At 42.0% G+C, this 13,945-nt stretch overlaps 1 protein-coding gene across 4 annotated transcripts in view; it reads right to left on the minus strand.

Annotated features, from left to right (window-relative positions):
- The window catches only part of Pcl (polycomb protein Pcl), a 97,690-nt gene extending 83,926 nt beyond the window's left edge, over positions 1-13,764 (minus strand). For all 4 annotated transcript variants that reach the window (XM_055063533.2, XM_050195746.3, XM_055063532.2 and 1 more), the window contains exon 1: positions 13,511-13,764. In XM_055063533.2, coding sequence (XP_054919508.1) covers positions 13,511-13,519 — 9 coding nt within the window. In that variant the 5' untranslated portion in view covers positions 13,520-13,764. The remainder of the gene's footprint in view (positions 1-13,510) is intronic.
- Positions 13,765-13,945: the final 181 nt, after the last annotated feature.

Consider the following 13,945-nt stretch of genomic DNA (forward strand, 5'->3'; position numbering starts at 1 on the left):
GTGATCATTGTTGGAGACTTCAATGTGGACATTTCAAAACCAGACAAGAAATGGTATTCTCAGTTTGTGCTGGAAGAGTCCAGTTTGAAGTGCCACATCAATCCAAGTCACTCAAGTACTCAACAACGGTCATGTATAGATTTAACTTTGGCCAACACTCTAAGTTGTAAACAAACCAATCTGTGTATGTGACAGTAATCACAACGCTATCGTCACTACCATTACCAAATGATGAAAGTACATACAAGTACCCTTGCCTAACCCTGTGTTATGTGCTACATTTGTGACATCGTGTACACAGAGAGCACATAAAGCTTCAATGACCTTTCATATTCTAGTTATCTGCTGATGTAAAGCGTTCATTAGCGACACATTAACATGCAATCCTTTTACGATTTTTCTTCTACGAGAAAACTGGAGATACTTGGCTATCACTAATACTGCTTCGCCTTTCCGGCGAAACTGTAGTCTCCCTCTCTCTGTCTCTTTTTTTCTGTGAGTCCGAGTATAAGCGCTAGTGCATATGACTTCTGTTAATTCTGATTTCAAGTGAATCCGGCTTGGCCTCACTTCGGTTACTGAGCGAATTTACAGGGTGCCCCAACTATCATGCACCAAGACAAAAAAAGAGATGTTGCGGTACTCTAAGAAAACCTAGTGCACATTGTTTCCAGTATAGTGGAGTAGCCGCCTGCAATTCTTTCGTTACTGAGATTTAATTCAGTAATCGCAATTACGTATCTAACTCGAGAAGTACTGCCCTAATTTTCAAAGTGTCAATGAGGCATTTGTAGGCACCCAAAAATGACATCTAACTGAATTGCTTTCAGCGATGTACTAATTGCGTACAAATTTTTCCAGCTGGCAAAAAACCTCATGAAGTATGAAAAAGACCAGGTGAGTGCGCTCCCACCCGCATCATAAAGCAGCGCCCTCAAATAAGCTGATTCAAAGCAACTGCATTGCCTGTCGCAAACCCAAAGAGACAGCGCATCACGTTGATAATAGTACGGAAGGAGCACCAACAGCTGGTTTCGCGGCTTCGCAGCTATTCCTTCCTCTCATTTTTACGTCGCACTTATCCATCTCTCAAGGCCAACTGATCACATTAATAACAAAAGCCCCTTGATAACGTGGCCGAAGCACCGCTCTGTCCACGCATGAAATGTGAAAAGCAATGTAATAGGCAGAGAATGTTTCAAAATCCCGGATTTGTTCGCACCCCATGGAAAGAGTGAGCGCGAAGGTATATTTCACGCCAGAAACTTGTTTCCGACCAAAGTCAAATTAAAGGGAGCGTTTTATTTTTCATGAAAGTATATACGTGCTGCAAAAACAAGTTCCTGTCAAAAAATAAAACGCGAAATAAACAGAACAAGAAGCGCCCAACATGTAGAGAAAAGGCAAACCCAATGCGTTCAAGAAAGTAAATATACCACTTCTAAATGAGCCAAATTGGCATTCAGGATGTCTGCACAAAAAAAAAAAAAAAAAAAAAAAAAAAAAAAAGAAAAGAAAAAAACACACATCAGATCTCAGTGCGCCCTTATTATCTATGAATTCGTAAGCCCCGTTGAGGACGTGTTCGAATAAGTCTCCTTTTGCACCTATGCAGTACTGTGTCTGTTTTATCAAATCTTCAGTGGCTTTCTTGATGACTGATGCCGGAATTCTATGGCAGACATCTGTTATCCTTGCCTTGAACTAACCTGACGTCCGTTGTGCTAATGTAAGCACGATCTTCCACATAACCCCAAAGAAAGAAATCGAGTGGAAAGAGGTCAGGGGACCTAGCCGGCCATTTATAGCCCTGTGCCTCCCAATCTACTGCACATGAAAAGTCGCATCCAGCCAGTTTCGTACTCGGCTGCTGCTGTGTGCAAATGCATCATCTTGCTGATACCACAGAAGTGAAATACGTGACAGCAGGGCTTCGCTGAGAAATTCATCCACCACTTATTCAAGGATTTCGCTCATGTAACGCTGCCCAGTCAGTGCGTGATCGAAGATGGGGCCTATTATCGCACTGGAATAAATTCCGCACCCCACATTGAATGACCACATGGTACTGGTGCCGATTGCACTTTACCCAGTGTGCATTGTAGTCCCTCCAATAGTATGCATTATGCAAATTTACCTGGGCATTTCTGTGAAAACTGGCTTCATCTGTGCACATGATGTTGCTCAAAAAGTCCAGTGACTCATCGGCTTTTGTGAGGATCCAATTCGAAAAATCTAGACGATTCTACAGGCCCCTATCTTCCAAGCACTTGTGCTGGTTAAGGTGGTACGGGTGAAAAGCCGTCGTTTAGAATCCTCCAAACTGATGACTTGGAAATTGATACCTGCGCGGCCACGTCTCGCACGCTAGCATGAGGGTTTCAGGCCATAAATGCTAGAACATCCGTGCATAGGCAAGGACTCAAAGATGGAGTCCTCCGCCACTGTTTCTTGAACCTGCCAGTTTGTCTCAGGCTTTCATAATTTCTGATGGCAGCCGACACTTTCGTGACTGATATATATATTTGCGGCCTTCCTTGTGTTGCCATTTGCAGATCCCAAGGCAAGGATCATGTTTACCTTTTGCTCATTAGAGAGTTACATGACGACTGGGATGAACTAAAATGCACCTTTAAAAAACCTTTGCACTGACGTTGTCAATTAGCTTTTGTGGTGATAGGTTTTCTGGCAAAAAAAAAACAAAAGACATCCCTGCACTTTACCTACGCTAAGACAGCAGCTATCACAGCTTGTTTCCAACTAACACTAAACGCAATGGTCTACTTCGGCGGGAGAGCGCGAAATAAGGCACTAGCTTGATCATGATGTTTTTCTTTATTTCCTTTATTTTGTTCTGGCTAACTCAGAGGGAGCCTGTTCGAGGGTGCTGCTTTATTATGCGGGTGGGAGCGCAGTCACGTGGTATTCTCATTTTGTAGTTTTTGCTTTATCAGTCGGAAAAAAATTTGCACGCAATTAGGACGTCACTGAAAATACCAGAAGTTAAATGTCCCTTGGCTGTGCCTTCAAATGCCTCATTGACACTTTGACAATTAGGATATTGTCTTGAGTTAAATAATTAATTACAACTACCTAATTAAATCTCAGTAACAAAAAATTACTGGCAGCTACTCCACTGCACTGTAAACAATATGCACTAAGTTTTCTTCGACGCACTGCTCTTTTTTGAACTCTTGGTGCGTGATAGTTAATTGGAACACTGTGCAAAATTTGCAATTATGCAAAAAGGTAAGGCATGCAGACAGGACACAAGAGTAGAGAAGTGGACAACACAAACGCCAACTATCAACTGAAGGGAGCACTGAGGCAAAAAAAGAAAGAAGACACAAAACTCATCTGCGCAAGCTCAGGAATGGTATCACCACGTGTCAGTCAGGTACATGTGCCGGACTACGTGAGAGATAGCTGTTAAGGCACATAATTTCCTTATGTAAAGTAATCGAAGGCCGACTCATGCACGCACTTCCACCATTATAGATATGCCATGCCTCTACCATAAGGCGCGCATCTTCATTCTTGTGCCTGTACAATATCGCACATTCATCTAACTCTGGCGTGCAGTTACAATCTTGGCAATGTAGGGAAAGATTAGAAGGCGATCCACCGGTTAACGACCTTTTATGTTCCGTTAGCCTCTGATTGATACACCGCCCCGTTAGCCCTACGTAGAACTGGCCACAGCTTAAGGGAACTTTAAAACCACACCCACCCAATGGTGGAAGTGCGTGAGTCAGCCTTCGATTACTTTACATAAGGAAGAGATTAAGTGCCTTAACAGCTATCTCTCACGTAGACCGGCACATGTACCCGACTGACACGTGGTGATACCATTCCAGAGCTTGTGCAGATGAGTTTTGTGTCTTCTTTCTTCTTTTCGCCTAAGTGCTCCCTTCAGTTGATAGTCGGCGTTCGTGTTGTCCACTTCTCTTGTGTCCTGTCTGCAGCCTTACCTTTTTTCATAATGAATACCAGGTTGAGAAGTGGAGTTCAGCCAACATTTATAGTTTCGCAGAGTGATGTTGTGATAGCCAGTATCTTGTATCTTGGGATACACGATACATTCTTTCATGTATCAAGAATACAGATACTGATACATGTCTTGCCAGACATATCATGATACAGCTACAAGATACCCAAAGAGTAAGATAGTATCTGAGATACATGTATCTTCGATACTGCCCAGCACTGTGCCACACTGCGTGGCCCCTCCTTCAGGTGCTTCTACCCGCCGTGGTTGCTTAGTGGTTATGATATTGCGCTGCTAAGCACAAGCTCGCGGGATCAATACCCAGCCACGGCAGCCACATTTTGATGGAAGTTAAATGCAAAAACATCCGTGTCCTGTGCATTGGGGACACATTAAAGATCCCCTGGCAGTAAAAATTTATCCGCAGTCTATGGCATGCCACTACGGCATGCCTCATAATCATGGTTTTGGCACATAAGACCCCAGAATTCAATTCATTCTTCTTCCAGCTCGGCAGTGCGCTCTGTCTCCCTGGCGTCTTTCACTGCCTGTTGTGCGGCCTTCAGCCAGTTTTCTTGGCTGGGGTGTGGTGGGGTGTGCCTTTGCGAACATGCACTACACCCATTTTAAGATTTTGGCTAGTATAATCTCCAACCAATCTTCTTTGCCAGTTGCCATTTCGTGTTTACATCTATTCTCGATTACGGGAAAGCCAGCAATATTGTGAAAAGGGGGCTACATACATAATGCATTACACACCCTTTAAGCAGAACATTAAAAAGTTATCTAAACTTTGCCTGAACTAAAGTACACTGCATGTGTTAGTCATTCGAACTGACTGTATGCTGTAATGTATTTCTGTGGCATCACTCAAAAACTGAACAAGTAACTTCTTTGCACAAGCCATCTTTCACTGTTTCTTTTAAGTGCTTTGAACATTCATGCATCACCCACATCTCACTTCTTTACACAATCACTGACATGGCAATTACTTCTGAATAGGGCTTAGCTGCTATGTAACTAGAAAGATAGCTGAATAACTTAAAGAGGAAGCTTTAGCTCGGGTGCTCCTATCTAAATACATGTAAAAGGAGAATTCGTTTTTCTCGGCAACCACTGCACCAAATTTGACGAGGTTTGTTGCATTTAAAAGAAAAACTTAAAAGCTAGTGACTGTTGGTTTCAAACTTTTGAGTTATTTTGTCAATTTTTTATTAAAAATTGGCGGAAATTGAAAATATCAAAAAAACAGAACTATCAAGTTTACAACTCTGTAACTCAACAACAAAAAACGATAATACAATTCTGTGAATTGTATCTAATAGTACATCTAAAGCGGACAAAATTGATATGTTACACATGAATATAAAAAGATTTACTAATGGGGAAATACAACTTTTGCAGAACTCTTGCAACATAACAAATTCACATAAGATGTAAAATGACATATCGAGTATGTCCCCTTTGAATGATCTAATGGATGCTCTTTACAGAACCGCGATATCAGTTCTTGGTGCGGAGCTATGAATTTGCAGACTTCGTGCTTCTATTTTTTTCAAACGGTCAAATATTTGAAAATCTTTTTAAGAAAATTCCAGCCCTATATCTAAATTCCACTTCCGACAGTCACTAGAATTTAACTTTCTCTTTCAAATACAACAAGGTTTATTAAAATCGGCCCAGGGGCTATCTCATAAAAACGTTTTTGCGTTTTACATGTATTTGAATAGGCCGCGTCGGAGTTGAGCCCGAGCTAAAGCTTCCTCTTAATGTACAGTTTCAGAAAAATAAAGTTCTAATTTGATCATTAGACCTCAATTTTCAGTGAACAGCTTACATTTGAAATTTTGCAATGAAAAGTTTTTGTCAGAAGCATGAAATGCAAACGCTGTCATTATAGACAATTAACTGCCTGCAAATTTCAATATATGCACCTTAAGAGTTCTGGCAAAATTACAGCATGATAACAGTAACGCACAACATACATGAAGGTTTATTTTTTCTTAACTATTATCATGAAACATTTTTCAATTTACTTTCTTGAGACAAATTAGTGGTTATAAACCATACATTGCTCACATAATAAATGCAGTAACTAGGTATTTCACCTATCTTTTGAAAACAATGACCAACAGTTGCACACAGCGCTTTCACACAAAATAATTCTTTGCGAGCTACCAAAGACACATACACAAATCCCACCAAAGTTTAGTAAAAACATCCCAATGTTGCAAGAGCTTATAAAAATTAATGTCATTGCCTCAGTTTTATTGTTTTTTAATAATATCAATTAAAACCAAGTTTAACTCTGACAATAGATCAATATCTTTATTTGCTGATGGTTACATAACTGAATCCTTATACCAAATCGTCGTGTCACTGCTGCTGTACAGGTGGCTAGAGCTTAGTCAAGCTGCACAGATGCAGCTTTTTTCTCTGGCCCCCTATTTTCGTAGTAACAATGTATTGTCTGCGGCAAAAATAAAACTTGACTGATTGATTAAATTACACAAAACTTTCTTTAATGTTCTGCTAGACATGCGGTGAACATAGTTTCATACTAGAATTACTATAGGAGAATCTGGACTTACAGTCACTCAACCACCAGGGGTATGACAGGTAGTACACTGCCAAATGGAGCCTTTCCTTTTAGCTCTTCATGCTTCAAATGTACTCTGTGTTAGCCTCACATTTCAGCAAACCAGTGGTGTGTGTTATGTCACCTAATTCATTTTATACACTAACTTGAAGAGCATCAATTACTTTTGGCACATTTATGCACGTGTGTCACTAAATCTAGATGACAACTTGGTAACTATTTTTATATTCCGAACAGTGCTTTCATGTTCTGAAAATAGCCCAATCAAAACCCAGTGCCCTTCCACTCTGTGAAGAAGGATAACCAGCGAAGCTGTGTGTGTGGACCCCTTAATCGCGAACTGCACCTCCACCGTGGGTCGGCCCGGTATTGTACTATCTTCAGGATCAGCCCACGTATGGAGAGTGCTTAACGCCTGCATCACCTCTGCCATGAGTGGGCCCGGAATTGCACTATCTTCGGGATTTTTTTCTCATCATCATCATCATCATCATCAGCCTGATTACGCCCACTGCAGGGCAAAGGCCTCTCCCATACTTCTCCAACTACCCCGGTCATGTACTAATTGTGGCCATGTTGACCCTCCAAACTTCCTAATCTCATCTGCCCACCTAACTTTCTGTCGCCCCCTGCTACGCTTCCCTTCCCTCGGAATCCAGTCCGTAACCCTTAATGACCATCGGTTATCTTCCCTCCTCATTACATGTCCTGCCCATGCCCATTTCTTTTTCTTGATTTCAACTAAGATGTCATTAACGCGCGTTTGTTCCCTCACCCAATCTGCTCTTTTCTTATCCCTTAACGTTACACCTATCATTTTTCTTTCCATAGCTCGTTGCGTCGTCCTCAATTTAAGTAGAACCCTTTTCGTAAGCCTCCAGGTTTCTGCCCCGTACGTGAGTACTGGTAAGACACAGCTGTTATACACTTTTCTCTTGAGGGATAATGGCAACCTGCTGTTCATGATCTGCGAATGCCTGCCAAACGCACCCCAGCCCATTCTTATTCTTCTGATTATTTCACTCTCATGATCTGGATCAGCAGTCACTACCTGTCCTAAGTAGATGTATTCTCTTACCACTTCCAGTGCCTCGCTACCTATCGTAAACTGCTGTTCCCTTCCGAGACTGTTAAACATTACTTTAGTTTTCTGCAGATTCATTTTTAGTCCCACCCTTCTGCTCTGCCTCTCCAGATCAGTGAGCATGCATTGCAGTTGGTCCCCTGAGTTACTAAGCAAGGCAATATCATCAGCGAAGCGCAAGTTACTAAGGTATTCTCCATTTACTCTTATCCCCAATTCTTCCCAATCCAGGTCTCTGAATACCTCCTGTAAACACGCTGTGAATAGCATTGGAGAGATCGTATCTCCCTGCCTGACGCCTTTCTTTATTGGGATTTTGTTGCTTTCTTTATGGAGGAGTACAGTGGCTGTGGAGCCGCTATAGATATCTTTCAGTATTTTTACATACGGCTCGTCTACACCCTGATTCCGCAATGCCTCCATGACTGCTGAGGTTTCGACTGAATCAAACGCTTTCTCGTAATCAATGAAAGCTATATATAATGGTTGGTTATATTCCGCACATTTCTCTATCACCTGATTGATAGTGTGAATATGATCTATTGTTGAGTAGCCTTTACGGAATCCTGCCTGGTCCTTTGGTTGACGGAAGTCTAAGGTGTTCCGGATTCTATTTGCAATTACCTTAGTAAATACTTTGTAGGCAACGGACAGTAAGCTGATCGGTCTATAATTTTTCAAGTCTTTGGCGTCGCCTTTCTTATGGATTAGGATTATGTTAGCGTTCTTCCAAGATTCCGGTACGCTCGAGGTCTTGAGGCATTGCGTATATAGGCTGGCCAGTTTTTCTAGAACAATCTGCCCACCATCCTTCAGCAAATCTGCTGTTACCTGATCCTCCCCAGCTGCCTTCCCCCTTTGTATACCTCCCAAGGCTTTCTTTACTTCTTCCGGCGTTACTTCTGGGATATCGAATTCCTCTAGATTATTCTCTCTTCCATTATCATCGTGGGTGCCACTCGTACTGTATAAATCTCTATAGAACTCCTCAGCCACTTGAACTATCTCATCCATATTAGTAATGATATTGCCGGCTTTGTCTCTTAGCGCATACATCTGATTCTTGCCAATTCCTAGTTTCTTCTTCACTGCTTTTAGGCTTCCTCCGTTCCTGAGAGCTTGTTCAATTCTATCCATGTTATACTTCCTTATGTCAGCTGTCTTACGCTTGTTGATTAACTTCGAAAGTTCTGCCAGTTCTATTCTAGCTGTAGGGTTAGAAGCTTTCATACATTGGCGTTTCTTGATCAGATCTTTCGTCTCCTGCGATAGCTTACTGGTATCCTGTCTAACGGAGTTACCACCGCTTCTATTGCACACTCCTTAATGATGCCCACAAGATTGTCATTCATTGCTTCAACACTAAGATCCTCTTCGTGACTTAAAGCCGAATACCTGTTCTGTAGCTTGATCTGGAATTCCTCTATTTTCCCTCTTAGCGCTAACTCATTGATCGGCTTCTTATGTACCAGTTTCCTCCGTTCCCTCCTCAGGTCTAGGCTAATTCGAGTTCTTACCATCCTGTGGTCACTGCAGCACACCTTACCAAGCACGTCCACATCTTGTATGATGCCAGGGTTAGCGCAGAGTATGAAATCTATTTCATTTCTAGTCTCGCCGTTCGGGCTCCTCCATGTCCACTTTCGGTTATTCCGCTTGCGGAAGAAGGTATTCATTATCCTCATATTATTCTGTTCTGCAAACTCTACTAATACCTCCCCCCTGCTATTCCTAGTGCCTATGCCATATTCCCCCACTGCCTTGTCTCCAGCATGCTTCTTGCCTACCTTGGCATTGAAATCGCCCATCAGTATAGTGTATTTTGTTTTCACTCTACCCATCGCCGATTCCACGTCTTCGTAGAAGCTTTCGACTTCCTGGTCATCATGACTGGATGTAGGGGCGTAGACCTGTACAACCTTCATTTTGTACCTCTTATTAAGTTTCACAACAAGACATGCCACCCTCTCGTTAATGCTATAGAATTCCTGTATGTTACCAGCTATATTCTTATTAATCAGGAATCCGACTCCTAGTTCTCGTCTCTCCGCTAAGCCCCGGTAGCACAGGACGTGCCCGCTCCTTAACACTGTATATGCTTCTTTTGGCCTCCTAACTTCACTGAGCCCTATTATATCCCATTTACTGCCCTCTAATTCTTCCAATAGCACAGCTAGACTCGCCTCACTAGATAATGTTCTTGCGTTAAACGTTGCCAGGTTCATATTCCAATGGCGGCCTGTCCGGAGCCAGGGATTCTTAGCACCCTCTGCAGCGTCACAGATCTGACCGCCGCCGTGGTCAGTTGCTTCGCGGCTGCTGGGGACTGAGGGCCGGGGTTCGATTGTTGTATTCATATAGGAGGTTGTGGCCAAGTACTGCACCAGGGTGGCCAATCCTGCTCTGGTGAGGGAGTGTGTTACCGGTTCTGGTCACCGGCATCAGGCCACACTCCAGGCCTGTTTGTGCAATTTTATCAACACGCGGATTTTTTTTTTTTTTTTTTTTTTTTTTTTTTGATCCGGTGGAAAATTGCGCGGCACCGGGATTCGAACCACGGACCTCTTGCACGCGAGGCGGGTGTTCTACCTCTACGCCACCGCTGCATTGGACGACTTTTACTTCCTCTAAATGATCAAGTTTGGTCATCTTTCCAACAGACCGGCGCAACCGAAAGGCCGCGCCGGACATCGGTCCGAAGACCTCACTAAATCATTCAATCGGTAGTAGCGACGGGCGGTGTGTACAAAGGGCAGGGACGTAATCAACGCGAGCTTATGACTCGCGCTTACTGGGAATTCCTCGTTCAAGGGGAACAATTGCAAGCCCCTATCCCAATCACGAAAGAAGTTCCACGGGTTACCCAGTCTTTTCAGACAGGGATAAAGACACGCTGCTTCCTTCAGTGTAGCGCGCGTGCGGCCCCGGACATCTAAGGGCATCACAGACCTGTTATTGCTCTGTTTCGTGCGGCTAGGAGCCGCTTGTCCCTCTAAGAAGGTTGTAAGGTGCTGGGAACCCCGCACCTATTTAATAGGCTAGAGTCTCGTTCGTTATCGGAATTAACCAGACAAATCGCTCCACCAACTAAGAACGGCCATGCACCACCATCATGCGGACAAAATAGTGAGGAAAGTAGCCCTTAACAGCTTCGTTGTAAAAAAGGAACTAAATGTGAAATCTGCTATCACAAATTGGGTTCAAGAAGAATAACATAATAAGGGAGAGGGACAAAGTTTAGGCAAATTTGTGCATCCTTATAAGCAATGCGAAAGGGAACATTTCAATTGTTTTCAAGAGGCTATAGTGGCCAAACATATCTGTCCCATCAACGTCAATTATTGTTTCACAGAAAAGCTACATGTCACACATTAATATGTCAGATCCAAATTCACACATGAGTAATCATTGGTTTAAAGCATAATCAGTGCTCCCCTTTCATAACACTCACTACCCATCATTCACTTGCTGGTTTGAAGCAACGTAGTGGCGATGCAAGTTCACTAGCACCGCATTTCCCCTCAGCATTAATCTCTCTGGTGGGGAAGACAAATATTGCTAGGATGCAGGAAGAGCCTAATGATAATGAGCCCATAACGTATCACCTAATTTTGTGTTCATACAAATGTTGAGTATATTACAACCACCATTATGTCCAGTCACAGCATGAATCAACTGAGGAGACAAGGTAAAAGCAAAAACATTTCACCTGATTCATGCTGTCTCTGGGCAGTACTGTACTGATAGTCCAAACAACCACTGCTATTAATGACACTATCTACACTTTTTTCTGGCAAGGACAAAACTATTTTGCAAAACACCTAGTAGTGACATCATCTATCAATGATCATCTTGCTCTATATTTACCACCCAAAATAATGACCATAAACATGTCAACAAGATCCAGAGTTGTTTTGACAAGAACCTGCACACTGATGCGCCTAACAGTGCAATTCCAAATGTTTTATACATTCATGCATCAAGATTATTTGAAAAAGTAAACAAACATTTTTTAACAGCCTTGCTACATAGCATACCTAATGGCACTTCAATATAAAAATGACTTGGTTTACTGAAAAATGTGGCCCTCCAAAGTATATGCTAACTATAATACAACCACACACAGTTACTGCAGACCAATCTGGTCCAAGTGCGATGGACAATACAACTAACAAAGTATCTATTTTACAAAGTACACATGGCAACATCTGAGGGATCATCTTTTTATACAGTGTTATAAGGTTCTGTTAGACTAGTTCAGCCGGATACAGCACGTGGGAAAAAGGAAAACTTATAAATATTACTTCTGGCAAAATAAGGGGTTAGAAAGTGTGTTTGGTAATTTCGTGTAGGTCTTGTAGTCAATGGGGAAAAAATTTGTGGCATCAATCACCATTTTATCATTAAGGAGTAAGCCCAAAAAGTTTAAACATGTTTTTCTCCTTGATTCAAGTAGTTCAATCTTGTCATATTCATGAGTTCAGAAGGAGAATCAGTGTACCTAAATTTAGAATAAATAAACCTGACAGCTTTTTGCTGAATCCATTCTTGGGTTTGTAAGGTTAAGTTTAGTATAAGGATCACAAACAAGGGAGCAATATTCAAGCTTAGGTTGTATGAATGTGAAACTGCCAAGTTTGATGTTAGGAGGAGAATTTCGAAGTTTACATTTTAAGCAACAAAGTTTGCAGAAAGCCAACGAGCAAATGTTGTCAATGTACTAATTCCAAGAGAGGTCATTAGTGACTGTCACTCATAGGCACTTGTAATTCAACCTGTTTCATAGGAAAACCTGTCAGGTTAAAGGCATATTTAAATGGAGTTTTCTTAAGGATTGCACAACTTGATTGAACTGCTCTTCAAATAATGCGAAAGGACATTATATAAATTCCACTTAATTGCTGGAAATAACCACTTTTGGAAGAAACACTTTTGCAAACAAACACAACTATAATGAAGTACGAATTACTTTCCCTGCCTCATCCCTCAGAAATATCAGCTGCAATTATGTGGCACAATTTCGCCAGTTTCTTGTCCTGCATGTACAATTTATCATGAAATCAAGTGGCAGCGGCCTTGAGCGAATTAAATGTACAATTCTCGCTCTTGGTCTAATATCACTGGATATCATCGGGCCGAGTTCTAGCTCAACAAATGGCAACGTTTGCGAAAAAAAAAAAGTGCGCAACAAAGTTCAGCGTTTATTGATATATACATATATATTGTCACGCAGACGATAAGAATAATAAGCAGGCGGACTCTAATGGTTATGGCACACTGTTCCGACCCTTGTAGTTTTATACAGCGAATGAAATGGCCAAGGAAGTTTGCAAAACAACAAAAATTCTCACCTGTCTGGTTATGAAACTGAAGGTGCATTAGACAAGCATTAAAACATTCTGAAAATATATAAATGTGGGCGCATTTTCTTCAGCAACGTAATCGCTGTGCCACCATAGCTAACGTTCGAAAGCTTGCCAGTAGGTCAGTAACGAACGGCCAACGCTAAAGAAAAAAAAATGAAACCGCACAAAAAGGGAAACAGAAGAAAATGTACTGAACCAGGCTTGCGGTGCACTGAGAATGGAATAATCTTGTGGCGCTAGTACACGGGGCTGAATAAGTACACGGCTGTGGAACGCGGAATTTCGGATGAAGTGTATCTGTAACAACGAGTGCTGTAACAAAACAAATAACCGAAATTGTCATCGGTGACCCGGCCGGCGCAACCGAATCAAATATATATGTTTGCGCACCGCCGCTCCGCTCGGGCAGATATTTAAAACTGACGCCTTAGTAAGATTTCACACACAGCGCATGCAGAGGAAACGTTCATTACCAGTAACATCCGGTGAGCAGGAAACAAACTTCAAGTCGAGGGTTCAGTAGCCTCTGAGCTCCATCGTCCTAACAAAGCTAAAAACATCACATTATAAAGATATCAGCACCGTTTCACCAGCAACATGTTGCTGTAATAAACTGTAATCAAGAAATCTAATACTGAGGACAAAAAGCACTAAAAAGCGCCGAATAAACGCCAATCACCGCAAATGCACGGACTACCCGACGCCATATTGGGAGTTTGGCGCCTTTTGAAAGCGTTTGAAAAGCGGGCGCAAGATGGCGCAAAATATCACTGTTGATTTAAATTTCAATATTAATAACTGTGCGTTGTTAATAAGTTACCATGTATACTAATGCTTATGTATAAGCAATATATGTGATAATGTAAAGGTTAGTTTTCCTACACAAATATCTCGTTCCCAGAGCAACG

This window comes from Dermacentor andersoni, chromosome 1 (assembly GCF_023375885.2).
Source record: "Dermacentor andersoni chromosome 1, qqDerAnde1_hic_scaffold, whole genome shotgun sequence".
NCBI classification, from domain to species: Eukaryota; Metazoa; Arthropoda; class Arachnida; order Ixodida; family Ixodidae; genus Dermacentor; species Dermacentor andersoni.